The sequence below is a fragment of the Candoia aspera genome, chromosome 3 (genome assembly GCF_035149785.1).
Source record: "Candoia aspera isolate rCanAsp1 chromosome 3, rCanAsp1.hap2, whole genome shotgun sequence".
NCBI lineage: Eukaryota > Metazoa > Chordata > Lepidosauria > Squamata > Boidae > Candoia > Candoia aspera.
Genome location: NC_086155.1, coordinates 100,757,452 through 100,775,023, shown reverse-complemented (window position 1 = coordinate 100,775,023; position 17,572 = coordinate 100,757,452). Strand labels below are relative to the sequence as shown.

At 38.8% G+C, this 17,572-nt stretch overlaps 1 protein-coding gene across 1 annotated transcript in view; it reads left to right on the top strand.

Moving 5' to 3' along the window:
• The window catches only part of HMCN1 (hemicentin 1), a 269,695-nt gene that overhangs the window by 233,956 nt on the left and 18,167 nt on the right, over positions 1-17,572 (top strand). Inside the window, exons 82-95 of the mRNA XM_063298423.1 lie at positions 824-1,005; positions 2,296-2,509; positions 3,533-3,667; positions 4,082-4,272; positions 5,287-5,368; positions 6,905-7,174; positions 8,557-8,727; positions 9,134-9,304; positions 10,050-10,220; positions 11,131-11,301; positions 12,892-13,062; positions 14,003-14,173; positions 16,550-16,699; positions 17,258-17,395. Coding sequence (XP_063154493.1) covers positions 824-1,005; positions 2,296-2,509; positions 3,533-3,667; positions 4,082-4,272; positions 5,287-5,368; positions 6,905-7,174; positions 8,557-8,727; positions 9,134-9,304; positions 10,050-10,220; positions 11,131-11,301; positions 12,892-13,062; positions 14,003-14,173; positions 16,550-16,699; positions 17,258-17,395 — 2,388 coding nt within the window. The remainder of the gene's footprint in view (positions 1-823; positions 1,006-2,295; positions 2,510-3,532; positions 3,668-4,081; positions 4,273-5,286; positions 5,369-6,904; positions 7,175-8,556; positions 8,728-9,133; positions 9,305-10,049; positions 10,221-11,130; positions 11,302-12,891; positions 13,063-14,002; positions 14,174-16,549; positions 16,700-17,257; positions 17,396-17,572) is intronic.

Genomic DNA, 17,572 nt, shown 5'->3' with positions numbered 1-17,572 from the left:
CTCAGTCTAATTCTAAAAAGGATGAGAAAGGCCGCTACCCAAGCATCCTAACCAATCAGAACGTGCAATGCTTTGACCAAATGCTGGGCCCCTTACACAGTCCAATTAGCCCTTAGGTTCCATCAATCTCCTTGCAGGAGCCAAGATGCCACATCGTCTGGATTGTGTAGGCTTGCTTTGTTGGGTAACATCCCATTCCATCCTGATCATCTGCACATTACTCCCCACTCCCAAACAAAGTTGTAGGAAAAATTAATGTTATAGTGGACTTTTTAAAAAAGATCATTCATACAAAGGTATCTTCAGTACTCTGAGATATTTGCCCTGAACATAGCAGTGTTAAAGTTAAAACCTATACTTTGATGTATTTATAGCTGCATAGGGTAGAATTCTTTATTTGTAGCAGAATACTGGGTGTGAGCTATGAATACTGCATAGATAAATTAAAGATAATCTTATTGCCTACATAATTTAAGGGTTTGTTGGCAAATGTTTGCTAGTTCCCAAATTTTCCTATTAAAATTACTTTTTCCAGTGTTGTGACATCTTCTATCATATTTCTGTAGAATACTGTGCTATATTTCAGCTTTCCTCAGGCATCCAGATGTGTTGGAACTAAAATGTCTAGAAAGTTTAGCCATCATTTCCAATAGTTTTACTTTCTCCAAATCAAACAAATCATTCTCAATCATCATCTGTACAAATATCCACTAAAAGATGTTGAAGACCCTTCCTTGGTGGTACTTGTACACAGCCACGCGCATATACAAAATGCCTAACTTTAATAAAAGCAATTATTTGTTTGTTTAAAAAAACCTCACAGTCCCACCAAAGATCCATGCCTCAGAGGACCACTATACGGTCGTTGAAAACTCGCAAGTAGTTCTGCCTTGTGTTGCTGATGGAATGCCAGCACCATCAGTGACCTGGAGGAAAGATGATGCAGCCCTTTTAGCTAAGCACAGATCTGAACCATACGGAGACATCATTATAGACAATGCAAAGGTAAGCCTCAGTAAAACAGCTGAGGAAAGATGGAAATCAGGATCAGGACTGCCTTTATTTTCTTAATCATGAAAGTTGTACTAAATGTCTCCCTTCTTCAGGGGATAACTTTTTATAGGGCCGAGGGTGGTAGCAGTAGGAAAATAAATATGCACTGAAAAACAGATGATTGAATGCAAATGGTTAGCAGCTTTATTCTTCTATGTGTGTGCCTACCATCCCTTCAACTAACATTCCCTGTCTGTTCAGATTTAGAATTTAAAAATAATCCAATTTTCTTTTCATGCAAGAACTCCACTACTACAGCAACATCAATGTGCACAGCAAACTACAATGATGCCAGAACAATAAAACACCCACGGTGATGTAATCATGTAAACACCACAGCTATGTATTTGTTGCCCAACATCTGATGCAAATATGTAAACTGAGGCATTTGCATGATGCACATTTCAGCATTTGCCCCTTTCTGCTCATCCATCCCTGGTTCTACCTGTCAGCTCTGACATCCAATCCTAGCTTAGACATGGTTGTTGTTGATAAATGTGATTTGTAGACAGATATTTAGCTGCTTGTCTTTTTTAAAAAGTGGAAATTTGGTGGGGAAAGAGTACAATATTTCTTTTCTTGCATCTTTCTTCAACCTATGACAAACTCAATACCTAACCTCTTTATAATGCTGTATCATCTGGGAGCATTTTTTTTTTGGTGGAGGGAGGTTGTCAAAAATTATACAGGGAGTCCTTGACTTACCACTATTCATTTGGCAACTGTCTGAAGTTATGACGATGCTGAAAAAGTGACTTATGACCGGTCCTCACACTTATGACTGTTGCAGCATCCCCACTGTCACATGATCAAAATTGGGGTGCTTGGCAACCAGCTTGTATTTACGATGGTTGTAGCATCCCAGGGTCATGTGATCACCATTTGCGACCTTCCCAGCTGGCTTCTGACAAGCAAAAACAATGGGGAACCATGTGATTCACTTAACAACTGTGACAAAAAATGTCGTAAGATTGGGTGCAGTCATGTGATGCCTTGCTTAATGACTACACCACTTAATGACAAATTTTCCAGTCCCTATTGTGGTCTTAAGTTGAGAACTACTTGTAATGAGACATTTTGTTGCTGATGTCCTGTTGGCTGATTTAAATCCACATACAAACATTATTTAAATACTTTCTGAGATTTTCCCCTTAGTACAAATAGCTATTATATTTATTACAGGATTTTGCCTTTTGTTTAATATATATTATGTATATGGAATTGTTTCCCCTCTTCCTTTAGCCTGAAGATTCTGGGAGCTATACCTGTATTGCCAGCAATGTTGCTGGTGAAGCCACCCATTCTGTCAATTTAACAGTTTACATGCTCCCAGCTTTTACTGAACTCCCTGGAGAAGTGGCTTTAAGCAAAGGAGAACAATTGCAGTTAACTTGTAAAGCAACTGGAGTTCCTGTACCCAACATTAAATGGACGTTTAACAATAGTATTATCCCAGGTGAGTTAATCGAGGAAAGGAGAGTTAATGGTAGGCAGTGAAATAAGATGCAGAGCATTGCTAGGCCACATACCTTCGGACTGAAAAGCCTTTCCCCCATACTGTAAAGATAGCCTTTGTGTTTCCTTTCACCATCTGCAAATCTGAAATACACAGTATAGTACTGTCCATGTAATTGCAACTCCTGAGTTCACAGCACATTCAGTCAATCACTACTCAGTTCAGCCAATAATGGAGTATAAAGGATGCGGGCGGCGAATCAAAGCTCAGGCTCTGTTCTGATTTGCCAAGTCCAGCCCCACCAGAGAGCTTTTAGCCCTCCATGGATACACAAGCAGCCCTTCCCCTTCATAGGGAGAAAAAACACATAATCATCCTTCCATCCCATGTAACCTGTGCATATCTCAGTATTTTTGAGCATGTGTCCATTTTTTTTCCCCATGGGGTGGAGGGTGTGATTTGCAAAAGGTGTCTTCCTGATGAGCTGATGAGGAAGAGAGTGAGGAATCCCTAGTGCCAGTAAAACAAAATTAGTACTGAGTCATATGCCTTGTTTGTGTATGATATTCTTTAGGTTTAACCTGCAGCTTTCGGACTGATGAAACACTGTTTTTTTTTACTTTGATTCCCAGCCATAAATTGTATTACTAAAAGATCAGATACCCAAACCCTTAAAGCCATCAAATGCCTCCTTAACTCTAGCTACCAAATGCCTTAGTTTTCTCAATATGGCTATGTTCATGTGGAAGGAGTTTAGTAGCTGGAAAACAACCAGCAGACAGCTCCATAACAAAAGATACATTGTAAGTAGAACATGAGACAAGAAGGCAACGATTGCCTGTTATCTCCAAATGTGGGTTTTTATTTGTTTTTACTGCAAAGCTCTGTCAATTATATGAAATAGTCAATATCCAAATCTCTGCCTTTAAAACATGTTTTAATGAATAGAATATACTTTACCAAAGGTGTTTTAATTTATGTTGGTTTATTATTATTATTTTTTAACTTCTCTTGTTTGGCCAGCACAAAACGATGGAGTGAATGGACTGAGTAAACTTGTTATTGAAAGAGTGTCTAAGGAGGACTCGGGAACCTACGTGTGTACGGCAGAAAACCTAGTTGGTTCTATCAAGGCTCTTGGATTTGTTTATGTTAAAGGTATGTATTACTGGTAAGTCTGGGCATTGTTTCATTGATTTCTACTTTCATATTGCATCTAACTACAATACTATGTATGGCAAGGAGGAATAATGACAATGGACAATTCAGCGTACAAAAATAAAGTATTTAATTTTCATCAACAGTTGGAATTAAAATTTCTGTTTCAAATTTGAGCTGAAACAAAATTGTGTACATGTTATAATTAACTAAATGTCTTACATTCAGAATGATTCAATTCAAAAATAGCAGAAATGTCTAGAAAAATATCATGGCTAAATCTCAAGGGTTATTACACGTATTTATGGATCATATTTTAGATCCATGTAGTGTTTCCTAGATACTGTGGTTTTCAATTTTCATTAAACTTTTATTTTCTGCATAGTTGCTTATATTTATTATTTTGAAATTCAGAGCCTCCAGTATTCATGGGAGATTATCATTCCAGTCGGATTGAGCCCTTGGGTGGCAATGCCATTCTCAATTGTGAAGTCAGAGGAGACCCTCCTCCAACTATTCAGTGGAGCAAAAAAGGAGTTGGCATTTTGATCAGCGATCGAATCAGACAACTTGGCAATGGATCTCTTGCCATCTATGGCACAGTAGTGAGTTAGCACCCTACTAATGCAATAATTGGATTTAATTATACATGATTGTATCCCATCTTCTTCCAGGAAGAGGCGTTCCCAGGATTATCCCATTTATCGTCCTGACAGTTTTAAGGGATATGAATCCAACATAAACTATGGCTTTACTTTTTGTAACTGTTACAGTTTCTCTTTTTCTATATATCCTAAGATACTTTTGCATGCATGTATGATTGTGTAGTGCAGAGTGGTAGGCGGCAGTATTGCAACCAAAACTCTCCCCATGACCGGAGTTCGATCCCAGTGGAAGCTGAAGTCTAGGGTAGCTGGCTCAGGTTGACTCAGCCTTCCATCCTTCCGAGGTTGGTAAAATGAACACCCAGCTTGCTGGGGAAGGTGACAACTGGGGAAGGCAATGGCAAACCACCCCGCTATAGTCTGCCAAGAAAACGTCGCGAAAGTGGTGTCCCCCCAAAGGGTCAGACATGACTTGGTGCTTGCACAGGGGACCTTTCACCTTTCACCGTGATTGTGTATGACTCCAGATTTTCCTAACCTTCCCTAGATATGACAGAATTATAACTTCCAATGCATGGCTTTTGCCATCTGGCTGGGAATTGTGGGAGTCATATTTGCAACACATATGGAGGGAATTCCCAAGCAGTACAGTATTACAAATATCTTTATTTTATTTCTGATCTGCCAGGCTACCATCCCATATCAGCACACTATAAGCCAATCTTGCCTAAATGTCTATGCTCCACATTACTAGAGTTTCCAGTCAACATGGCCAGTGGAAATTGGATCTTATGTAGAAATGTGGTTTTCTTTTCATGAAATGAACTGAATTTCTATCCATGTACTGAAAAAAAAAGTCGTTCAGCTAAGTGATATCATATCAGGAAATTAACAGTATTTGCCTACAATAAATAATTTCACTTAAATCCTACATTTGTAAGTTTCTAAGATATTGTTTAATGTAGTCAGGTCCAGACTGAACAATCACCTGACAATGTGTTCATTTTTTTTCAGAATGAAGATGCTGCAGAATATATATGTGTAGCTACAAATGACGCTGGTGTGGTGGAACACCGTGTCACTCTTACATTACATAGTAAGCTACAGAACTGTATTTATACAATTGCTTAAGAGTTATAAAATGTTACATTCAGATGTATCTGCTGTACTTGTAAATCTTAGTAGCTTTCAAACAAGCTAAATTCTTTATTTAACACATACTCTGCAACTCACTTTCCATTCAGTTTTAGAATCTGAACAAGAGATGGATTAGAGATATAGTACCTTGCCAATGATCCCCTAGTCAACTTCATAAATGAATCTTAAACAATATATTTGCTAGCATGAATTTGCTTTCAGATTTCATTTCCTTCATCCCTTCTTCTTGTCAAGGAGTAGTAGTTTTCCACAGCCTCAGACCCTTCAGATGGGTCTGGAGCTTCGGAATTCTTAGCCATACATACAGATGGCACCAACTGAAGTAGGGTGCAGTAGAGGGTTCCCAAACAAGGACGGTTCTCACTCAGCATATTTGAAGAATTCATTCTTTGCAGAATCTAACTGGAACTGACCCAATTCTGTGGTTCAGAATATTATTATTTTTCAGTTTACTAAATACTGCAGTCTGGTTATTGACTAAAAAAAAAGTTTAAAATATTTATTTTAGTCTAAAATGATTTGGGGAAAGAATGTATTGAGTGGAAATACTATTATGTGCTTCAGTGTTACATACATCTGGGATAAGTCCTATAGAATTCAATGGAGTTAACTTTTGACTAAGCAAGCATAAGATATTTTTGTGTATTTTAAGGAAAACATGACTATATGAACACACATACACCCGTGCAGATTTTCTTAGTTTGTTGTGAGGAGGCATCCAACAAAGAATTGCAAGGATCACCATGTCTTTCTCATCCAGTGAGGAATTAATGCATTGTTAGATACCTTGTACACAAAATGAAAGTTCATGAAAAACATCCAACATTCTGTAGTAAGAAAAAATACACAGCTGGATAAGAAATGGAATAGAAAGGACTTAAGAATGAACATAACAAATATTATTCAGATCAGCAGCAGATTTATTTGCCCAACTTTAATATTCCTGGAACTTTTATTTCTTCCCAGCTGGTAACATATGAACATCAGCTTTGCAGAGGTCATGGGAGTTTAATTATGAACACCATTATGCTTGGAGGAAAACCATGTGGCTCATTATGCTTGGACGAAAATCATGTGGCTCCTGTTATTATGGTAGCACAGTGCTTTCCCACTGAACAGTCAATGGTGGGGAAGCAGGATTAGGTGTGGAGATATTTCCCATTTGTGAAAGAGTGTTCAAGGCATGCTGAAGCTTTTTCCCTTGGTGAAAGGGACAAGATACTGTATAGACAACAGAAAGAACCAAGCCTTTTGAACCTTCCTGTTGAGTTTTTAAATATATCTTAAGATGGTCAAATGCTTGTATGGAACACTTGAAAAGGCCAGTTCAGTTTGGTATAGAAGCCTGCATATCCATCTCTGAATGTTATGTCAGCAATCAGACTACACAGAATTGTTAAAAAGGGGAAGAGTCCTCTGCTCTTACTAATTTATTACAAAACCCAGCTAACCAGGAATGTCTTGTTTCTCTTAGGTGCGCCTGTTTTTAAAATTGAACCAATAGAGACTATTGTTGATGCTGGAACCACAGCAGTACTGAACTGCCAAGCAGAAGGAGAACCTCGTCCAACTATTGAATGGTCTCGTCAAGGCTGGCCTCTTCTGACCCAAGACCGAATGACTGTTTTGACAAATGGCTCTCTGCGTATTGCAGTTGCTCGTAAAGAGGATACGTCTGAATATGAATGTGTAGCTAGGAACCTCATGGGTTCTGTCCTTGTCAAAGTGCCATTCATTGTCCAGGGTTAGTGTTAAGGCTTGGATTCTGCTTAATGAGAAGCTCTTTGTAGCTAATCAGCCTGCATATTATTAAGTAAAGAGGCAATAAAAAGATACCACTATGTTTATTTCCACATCTTGTTCAGTAAAGTTGCCTGCTGAGACATACTACTGTCTCAAGACAGAACAATTGATGTGCTTTTAGAAATTATATTAATTAAAACCTCAAAGCCTCCTATAAGCTCAAAGTTTCTATCTGAAGGAAAAGATTAATTTTACATCTCTTCATCACTCCTTACATTCAACCTCTATGGGGAGTAGGCAGACGTTTTTCAGTAAGTCTGCATGTGGCTAGAACTTCCAATTGTTCTCAAAGCAGAGGTTCTGTAGACATATTTGCCCTCAGACATTCACAAAGTATGGTTTCTAAAGACATGTCATTCTTCTTTGTGCATGCTGTAGTAGCAAACTATTGAAAGTGTAAGAGTCAAGAGTGCCTCTAGTTTTTGTAAAAAGAAAGTGTGCCTCAATTATCAGAAGCTTGAGAAACAGGATAATGTTGGGTTGAGGGCCGAATCCTTCAAAACAGTTCTTCCTACTCTCTGAGAGCATTGAGAAAGGTGATACTTAGGGTTCCAGTGCTCCCCCTAGAAGTGAGGAGGACCTGAACCTGGAGGCAGGCCTTCTCTATGGTTGCTCCAATGCTGCAGAACACATTGCCACTACAGATATGCCTGGCCCTCTCATCGTCTGCCTTCTGCAGAGTGCTCAAACCTATTTTATTTAGGTAAGCTTTTGAGGGTTAGTGGTGATCTGGGCTGGCAGTTTTGGGGAAATGTTTTAAATTATTTCTGTCATATTGTAAACTGGCCAGAGTCTAGGGAATGGACTCTATAATAAGTAAATAAATACCAAGAAATTACTTATGCCATTATCTTCTATTTTTTGTCATATAAAGTCCCCAGTATTATTTATGACCATTCATTCATTCTTGTCTCCCTTCAACCTGTTCAAAACATCCACAAAGGGATGTTAGGAGGCAGACTTTAATCCATCCATTAGCTCAAACTACTCTAATTATGTAGGCAGTATAATATTGGGCATCTTTAGAGATATGAGGCTAGCCTATAACATGGGGTCATTTTTAGTTTGTGAAAGGTTAGAGAAAAGGAGAGTTTTTCTGGTTCCCCTTTAAAAAAAAAGCCAAGAACAGCAACAGCTAATTCTTCTGAATCATTTCCTGCCAAGTCATTATTCAATATTCAGTTGTGGGTCAGAATTCACAACAAAATTGTAGGCTAATGGCAGATCAACCCTTTTGATTTTTAAAGAGTGCAATCAATAGCATGCATGTATTTGCCTCTAAAAGGAACATTGACTAAATTAATGCAATTTGTTCCATTGCAGTACATGGTGGGTTTTCTGAATGGCTTGACTGGCAACCATGTAGTGTAACATGTGGCCACGGTCTCCAAAAGAGGATTCGTCTGTGCAACAATCCTTTCCCCGCTAATGGTGGACGACACTGTATGGAGCCTGATTATGAAATACGCAGCTGTCAGAGCAAGCTGTGTCCAGGTAAATACTCATCTTTTGTATTTATGCATTGATTATCTTATAAATCTGAAACTGATAGATAACATAAATTCTTAAGAGGTACTTCCACAGCGATTCAACTAACTCATGAATAATCCACATATTATGTTATCTCCTAGCATTCACTCTTGATGCTAAAGTCATTTAAATGAAATTCCATTTCTGTCCTTGGAACCTACTTCCAAATTCACAAACTTAGCAACCATAACAATGTTTAGTTTCTTTGATTTCATCAAGAGGATGTACTGACGGAATGCTGAATAATGGCCAATATTGCTATACCATCAGCCCATTGTATATCTCATAAGATTTCATTATTGTAATTTTGAGGTTATCAATCATTTCAGTGCATATGAATAACTGCAAATATAATATGTATGCTATTTAGTGGATGGAAGCTGGTCAGAATGGGGGTCTTGGGAAGAATGCTCTAAAACCTGTGGGCAAGGCAATAAAACCAGAACCAGAAGTTGCAGCAACCCTCCAGCTCAACACAGAGGAAGGCCTTGTGAAGGCAATGCAGTAGAGTCAATTGTGTGCAACATCAGGCCTTGCCCAGGTGAGAATGCTGAGGAGTTCAGTGGTATGCTTGATATGAATTCCCTTTCTTCCTGAAATGTGATTTTTCCCCTCATTTCTTTTCCACAATGAATCATTTGTAAAGCTTGTCTACTTGTTGTCTCCAAAGTAAACATTTGAACTGGTGTTAAGAAGAGTTAAAGTTAAGAAAGTTCTAAGAAGATTTTACTGTTCTACAATGTTTGCATAATATGTTTTGAGGTTCATTTTGGACTGCTGCTCTTAGTTTAAACGTTTTAGATACTGGTTTTAAAAGAAGTGATCAAGATTGTAAACTTCTGTTCTGAAAGTGCTATACACAGTTAATAAATTCATTAAATTAAAAACTTTGTCTTAGAAAACCAAAGCAAAGTGGTTGGATCCAAAGTTTGTGATCATAAAAAAATCACGTACCTGCCGTTATCATTTTCTCCTGCCCATCTCAAGGAGACCTTTGATTCCCTCCTGAATAGTATGAGCTGTGTTAGAAGTGGTAGCTCAAAATGCCCTTGCCTAGTTTTAGGACATTTCCTTCTTCTACTGTCTTCCAAAATTCTTGGACTTCTGGTAAGAAACAGAGGATGGAAGACACCCACTGTGGAAGTGGCCTTCCACATATGCCACTTTCTGATCCAATCCAATATTTCTTTTCTTTTTCTCTTTTTAAAGTTTCTTTTTCGACTAACTTTGTCCAAACTTAGTTCTGTATGGTCTGTATGTATGTTAACTAGAACGTTGTCTTCTAGTTAATGGTGCCTGGAGTTCCTGGTTATCATGGGGACCTTGTAGCAAGACCTGTGGCAAAGGTACGCAGAACAGAATACGGCTGTGCAATAATCCTCCTCCATCATTTGATGGTTCTCACTGTGATGGGCCTGATGTACAGATGCAGGTTTGCAATGACAGAGATTGTCCAGGTATGTTACAGTAGGTTTTGTTTTTAATCTGAGTTTATAAAAGGTACTTAAATGTAGTGTGTTCTAAATATAGAGTGAAACAGAAATGGAAGGAAGTTTAACAAAGTTGAATTTGTGATGTGGGGGGAAGGAAGGGGAAAGGACAAAAATTAGCCTGAAAGCTCTTTAAATAAGCCTTCTAGAGTTGTGCTCAGGTAACAGATTACTGAACAAAGGGAGTTCTAATTTCTGTCATCCATATTCTTTAATGGCAGTGCTTAGCACTCAGTTTACAGAAGCCAGCCAAACTAGTAGCAGCTAGTGCAGGACAAACACAGTCACAAAATTTGGTTTATTGTAAGCACTACTATTCCTATTGTGCTTCTTGTTTTTTATATACTCTATCTCTATCTATCTATCTATTTAAACTTCCCTTCTCACTCCTATGGGTGGTATGTGTCTTCTTCAACCTCGGGTCCTCTATCAGAGACCTGGGAGTTTGAGGGTTCTGTGCAGTATCTTAGCTCTTCCTAGCACTGCATTGTTCTGGACAGAGAGCTCTGATGTTGTTCCTGGGATCTGTTGGAGCCACTCTCCCGGCTTGGGGGTCACAGCCCTGAGTGCTCCTACTACCACTGGGACTAGTAGAAACACTTGGGGGTGTGACTCCTAAGCTGGGATCATGGCTCCAACAGCTCCCAGGAATGAATGAACGAACAAACAAACAAACAAACAAACATACATACAGTACATATATCATTCATCCATTCATTCTTAAATACTGCTTGGAACTTAATCTTCTACTCTGATTTGTAGAGTTCTTGGAGATTGGATTTAGTTACATAGAATTTGTACAACAAGTATATTTCTGATCTGGAAATTAGCTTGCATTTGAAAGTATGTAAAAGATATGTCTTTTCATTTTAACTAGTGAATGGAAAATGGGCTTCCTGGTCTAGCTGGAGTGCCTGTACAATGTCTTGTGGAGGTGGTACCCAACAGAGAACAAGAGATTGCTCAGACCCAGCCCCAGAGAATGGTGGACACAAATGTGAAGGGAATGATCTCCAGGTTGACTTTTGCAACACCGACCTCTGCCCCAGTAAGTGCATAGGGCAAATGTGGCATATACTGAGAGGGATTTCACCTTGTGGGAGTCTAAGAAACTGGATTGGACTATGGTCAGGAGAACTATAATGTTACATTCCAAGGAGGGGCAGAGGGGCTATTTCAATACAGTTATTTCCAAAAGTGCTCCCTTGTCTTTACTTAAAAATAGACTGACAATAAACATTTAATTGATACATTTTTTGTTTCTATTAATTTGTGGCCCTCCAAATGTTATTGAACCAGTAGATCTACCCTATATGACCATTAGCTGACTGAGGCTGTTAAAATGTGGAATTCAAGAATTTGTGGAAGGCCTCCTATTTTATATACAACTGAAAATATGGGCATCAATAGAAGGGGATAAGGGCGGTAAGGTACAAAGAGTACACTGCAGCAAATGCCATGACTTGGTAACACAAGTATACAAGGACAGAACTTGCATTGTGATAGCATGTTACAAATTTCATCAAGTTTGCATTGTGGCTAGGAATGCATGCTTATGCCTGAAAGCCAGGGCTAGTTTTAGGCTAAAGCTGAGTTGGTGCTGCTTTAGGGCACCAAAGCTATGAGGGCCCAAATGTCACTTCTCCTTCCCAATTATTGTAAAAATGCAAATCTTTGCATCAGTGGGAGGTAGTATCATTAGTCAGTGTGGCCTAGGGGCACCATATACCCTTGAGCCAGCACTACTCTCTGTGTTACATTTTAAAGACAATGGAGGCACTACCCAAGCCAAAGATCATGCAGAAGCCTTTCTGGCTTGGCCAGCTAAAGCTTGGAATGAGCTATGCCAGAGGAGGCAAGCAGCTTCTCTGCAGCACTCACTAAAGTTTTTGATAGGTAGTGCAAGAGAAGGTGAGTAACCCATTCTCCTAGACTGCTTTCCAAAGCTTGGGACAAGCAGTACTAGGGAAGAGTTGCTAGACATCCATTCATTGTTCACCCAAGCTTTTGGTGAGCAATGCTGGAAGAGGCAAGCAGCACATTGGGTAAAAGATTAAAGGACAAAAACCGCAATTCAAAATAATTTGGACAAGCCTGAACATTGCCTTCAAAGTAACAGGATGATGTTTATTAGTGGTAAATTAGTGGTAAATTCCTGCATCTGAATAGGAAAAAACAAAAGCATAGGCACAGAGTAAGCAGTGTAATGCAGCAGAAAAGGCCAATGAAAACTTGGGCTGCATTAAGAGATTCATTGCATTCACATCACAACTGGTACTAGTTTCATTCAATTCTACACTGGTTAAATCACATTTGGAGTATTGCAAAGCAGTGATGTAACAAGGGCATACTGAGGTGCACCCATAACTGCCTACACCATCACATTCTGGACAAGTTGCTGCCTCTAGGTGGTCTCCAAGGGCATCCCAAGGTAGAGATCATTGCACTAATCCATTCAGTAGGTGACCAGGGCATGAGTGACCGTGAACACTGCTTCCCTATCTAGGAAAGTGTAAAATTGTTGCCCAAGACAAAGTTGTGCAAAGATCCTCCTGACCACAGCTGCCACTTGTTCATAGTGTCTCCTGTGTCTTTCCGGAGAAAGAATACTGATTTGAAAAATGTCCTGCTCCCACAGCACATGGAAACTGGGGCCCGTGGAGCAACTGGGGGACTTGCAGCCGAACATGTAACAGTGGCCATATGAGAAGATATCGGACTTGTGACAATCCTCATCCACTCAATGGAGGAAGAGCCTGTGCTGGGGCTGATACACAGATTCAGAGGTGTCGTGCAGAGCTGTGTCCTGGTGAGAGAGAGAGAGAGAGATGATACATGATAGATAAAGATAAGAAACACAACATTCTAGATGTCTGTAAAACACTGATGTTGTTTAACAATAACAATACAAACATACCAGAACTGAAGACCTGCCTCAACAAGTCTTCATGGGAATAAAACTTCATCAGCAGTCCTGATGGATTTGAAGTCCAAATATCTGTGAATGAGCTATCTGTTGCTTGTTCTTTTGTACCAAGCTACACATTACTGGAGTAGACCTTGAGTGTAGCTCTGTTCCTAACAAAATAATGGTGCATAGAGGAACATAGACTAAGGTGCTGAACCCTCTTTGCACTGACTGTTTTGCTTTATACAGCATGGAGGCACTTTTCACCCAAGACCCTGATTGAAGAAAAAAGACTTTAGGGGCTGCATTACCTTTACAGTGATACTTGAAATCCCCTGTCTTGACCTCCTTTGGGGGTGACTGAGATAAACCCAGTTTTTAAGAGACTGACCTGCTGTACATGTTGCTTAGCTTGCAAACAGGCATCAGACATCTTCCTTATTACTATTTTACTACACAGTGTAGAAGTGAGAATGTGCATGTGATTTTAATGTTTTCTGAAGTTGGCTATTTAAAGTTTGTGACTAGAGTTCCCTGAGCTATATGCTACCAAAGAATCTTCCATCCCATTCCTCAACTTCCTTCCCTTGCCCATTCTTGCTCTATCCTGCTATTTCAGTCATAGGTTTCATTTTATCTCCATGTAAATATCTTTTAATTATTGTTAGCTCTTTCATTCATTTAAGTAACAAGATGGGATATAAATTGAATAATTAGCAGTAATACTAATAATTTCAGTTAGCATATAATAGTTGCATTTGTCATTACAAAAAAAGAATACCTTGAGAAGTATTAATGAAGCCCTGTTAATTTTTGATTTCACTTCTGTACTGGTTTACAGTGGATGGAAACTGGGGTCCATGGCAGCCTTGGAGCACATGTTCAGCTTCCTGTGGAGGAGGGGAAAAGATCCGATCACGGCTGTGCAACAATCCACCTCTCTCTAACAATGGACGTCCTTGTCCTGGAGACGAGGCTCAAGTATCCAGGTGTAACATTCAGGCTTGTCCAGGTACATGTGCATACCCAAGTCTATGTCTCAAATGCTGGAGAGAGGGGGAAGTATTTATGTTATGGGCATATTGATGCTACTTTCCAAACAAAAAGAAAGTACATTCAGAATCCTAATCTGGTAATAATTTTTCAGAAATAAAACTTGGATATCAGACTTTTCCTATATGAATCTTATAGGAAATCTTACTGTCAATTTTACTACTAGTTTGAGGGTAAATTATAATGTCATACTACACATTTGCTTGAATGAGTCTTTACTTTTTGTTCTTAAATTTAAACAGCATGAGCAGGAGGGGTTAATAATAACTGGGACTGCAGCAGCTTTGAGAGGAAATGTAAAACTTCCTCCTGAGGCAAATGGTATCTTAAGATGGAAGGCACTATTTTCCAATTTTGTCTTTTATTGTAATGAATGGTGATCCTATCTATTCACTGAATTCATTCAATACTATTATAATCAGCAATGGTGCACGTTGAAATTGTAATGTAAACCCTTCAACTGTTTGTAGAATAGGTTTAGTGCTGCAAGAGCTAAACTAGATTCTAAACGATGCACAGCCAGTCCTATTTTATGTTTCTTTCCATTCTCTTTCTTGTGATGTTTTCTACAAAAATAGTTCGTCTTGCATATTAACACAGATTGGAAGACACTTAGCATTTTACTCTTTTAGATGAAGAGGGAACAAAGAGTAAAGAGACACAGAGCACCAGCTCTATATTTTTTGAGTGTGGTGTTCAAATGAGAACAGAAAAGGGAATGGGAATAGCTAAGAAAAGTTCAGACCTAGGGACTATAAAAGGTCCTTTATCTGAAGGCCAACAGAGTAGAAAGTATTAAGTTTTATCAAAACTGCTAAAATGTTTGAGCCACTGGCACCTTAAGAATTCTGAAAAATAGGAAGATAAATATTCATATAAGGCTGCCATAGTGGGCAAAGCCAATCCAAAACAAGAATTTTGCAGACAATATCTATCATAGATAAAATCTTGTGTCCCGAACACAAACTCACTCATTTCAATGCACAGTTGATTCTCATTAACTTTGCAACCAAACTTCACATTTATGACCTTCCCAGGTCTGTAAAGCAAAGGAGAACTGAAGTAAGATCATAAGCACAGGTGTGGTTTCACTTAGTGACCATTTTGCGTAATGACCAAGTTGCTGGTCCCAATTGTGGTCACTAAACAAGGACTACTTGCACCATGTTGCTGACTGTGGATAGATTCACCCAGGGCATCTTTTTAAGGTCCTGGACAGGAGGACAGTAGTTCTAATACTGCTGCAGGTCCATGATATTTACTGGCACTATAAGCACTTGGACTATTATATTCCATTTTCACAATTACAGTAGAGATATAGTGAATCTTAGAAAGAATTAGTTCTCACACTTCAGATCTGTCAACCCTCGCTTCACTAAAAGACCAATATTTGAGCTTAATATGTTCAGCTAAACTCAAATGAATCTAAACATTCCTTATTACTGCTTTTTTATTAGAGCTGTACAGAAAGGTTCCTAAGTGTTAGAAAGTTATTTAAAATGCTGTGTAATCCAAGCGAAGTTGCTTGTTGCTCCCCCAACTTGAAATAACACAAATATGCAAAAATCTGGTGAAGTTTGAAAAATACAGGTGTCTCTTTTGTGGACAAAACCTGGAATGTTTTTTTCCTAAAACATGGCAGAAGAACACAGAGCGGTTTTACGTGTCAGAATGATTAATATACCCTGGTGTTTTGGCTAATTTCCTAACCAAATAATTGCATAAACCCTGTCTGAATTCCTCCAGGAGCTTACTCTGCTTCCCTTCCTGCCACGTTCTGTTATGTCAGAACTAGCAAGCAGCGTTAAACAACAGTTGCTTTTCACCTACAGGACTTTGCACCTCGTAAAAAGGGTCTGGATGTCCCTCTAGGGACACCTGACCTGATAGAACGATGAAGTTTGATAGATATGCTGTTTAATTTTATGGTTCTCTAACAGAGAAAGCACTGTGGGCTCATACCAGCACCTGACTCCTTATGCCCATATTTGATCTGATTTTTTAAAACATTACAGAGTAAGAGATTTCCCAGACAGGCGTATTACTTAATGTAAGAAGAGGTGCAGTGAAAAAGGCTCCTCTAGTTCAGCATGCATGGGAAGTCCATGAATGCACTAACATCCAGCCACTTGTGTCTCCTAGCAATTGCTACTGAGAAACAGATGTCTCTTGACATTGGAGGTAATATATTATTATCCTGACCACTCGTACCAGTTCTCTCCATGATTTTGTCTAGTTACTTTTTCTACCATCATTGGAGAGGTGAATTCTAGAATTTAATACCGTATTTGGGGGGAAAGTACTTCCTTTTGCCTTCCTTTCCTCTCTCCTGCAGGTGGGCCCCCACGTGCTAGAGGAAGTGTCATTGGAAATATTAATGATGTTGAGTTTGGAATTGCTTTCCTGAATGCTACAGTAATAGATGGTCCAGATGAGAATATTATAAGAACACAAGCCAAAATTACAAATATCCCTCGGAGTCTTGGTACGGCTGTTCCTTTTATACATTAAGATTTTATTTAGATGTATCAGATTTACATGGTTCAATTTAGTTGTAGTCTGGTCAGGGTTAATCATGGCTACAACAGTGGATAACACCAAGTCATGCATCCTTGAATTTCATAAGTACAGGGCACATCTTATCTTCCCAAGAGCATAGAAGTATTTAGAAAAAGGGCACAGCACAAACCTAGTTCAGACTCATTAATTTTGAGGACCTATGTAGGTTTTAAATAGCATTCCGTCTCGGTAGAGTGCCGCCATGACTTTCAATGGCAGTATGGGAAAACCAGAAAGCAGGCAAACACATTCAGGTTGTTGTGCTTATATCAATACATTCTTTGTCATTTATGATTTATTCTGTCCTTTTCATAAATTGTTTACTGCAGTCATGAGCAAAGGAAAAAATATTCATGGTCTTAAAGTTTTGCAAGCCAAGTGTGAGGGGCAGTTGCTTCTAGGAAGTAATTAAGAAACATATAAAAAGAACAGATGCAAATAGCAAAAAGGTGCTATATTTATGATAATATTATTCCTCCTAAAGGTCCTGTAATGAGAGTGCTGGTTTCTATTCTGAGTCCTTTTTACTGGACAACAGCCAAGGAAATTGGTGAAGCCATGAATGGCTTTTCGCTCACCAGTGCAGTTTTCAAGAGAGAAACGCAAGTAGAATTTGCTACTGGTTAGTAAAAGTAGGATACAGATGTTTATTTTGCATAAGAAACAAAACATTTTCTTTAGAACTGTTTGCAATTAATTTATATATAATTCTAGAAAGAAGTGAACTTACAGAATGAACCCAATTGCAATAATACCATGATAGCCAAATGTTGCTCCAAACAACAAATTTATACAAAAT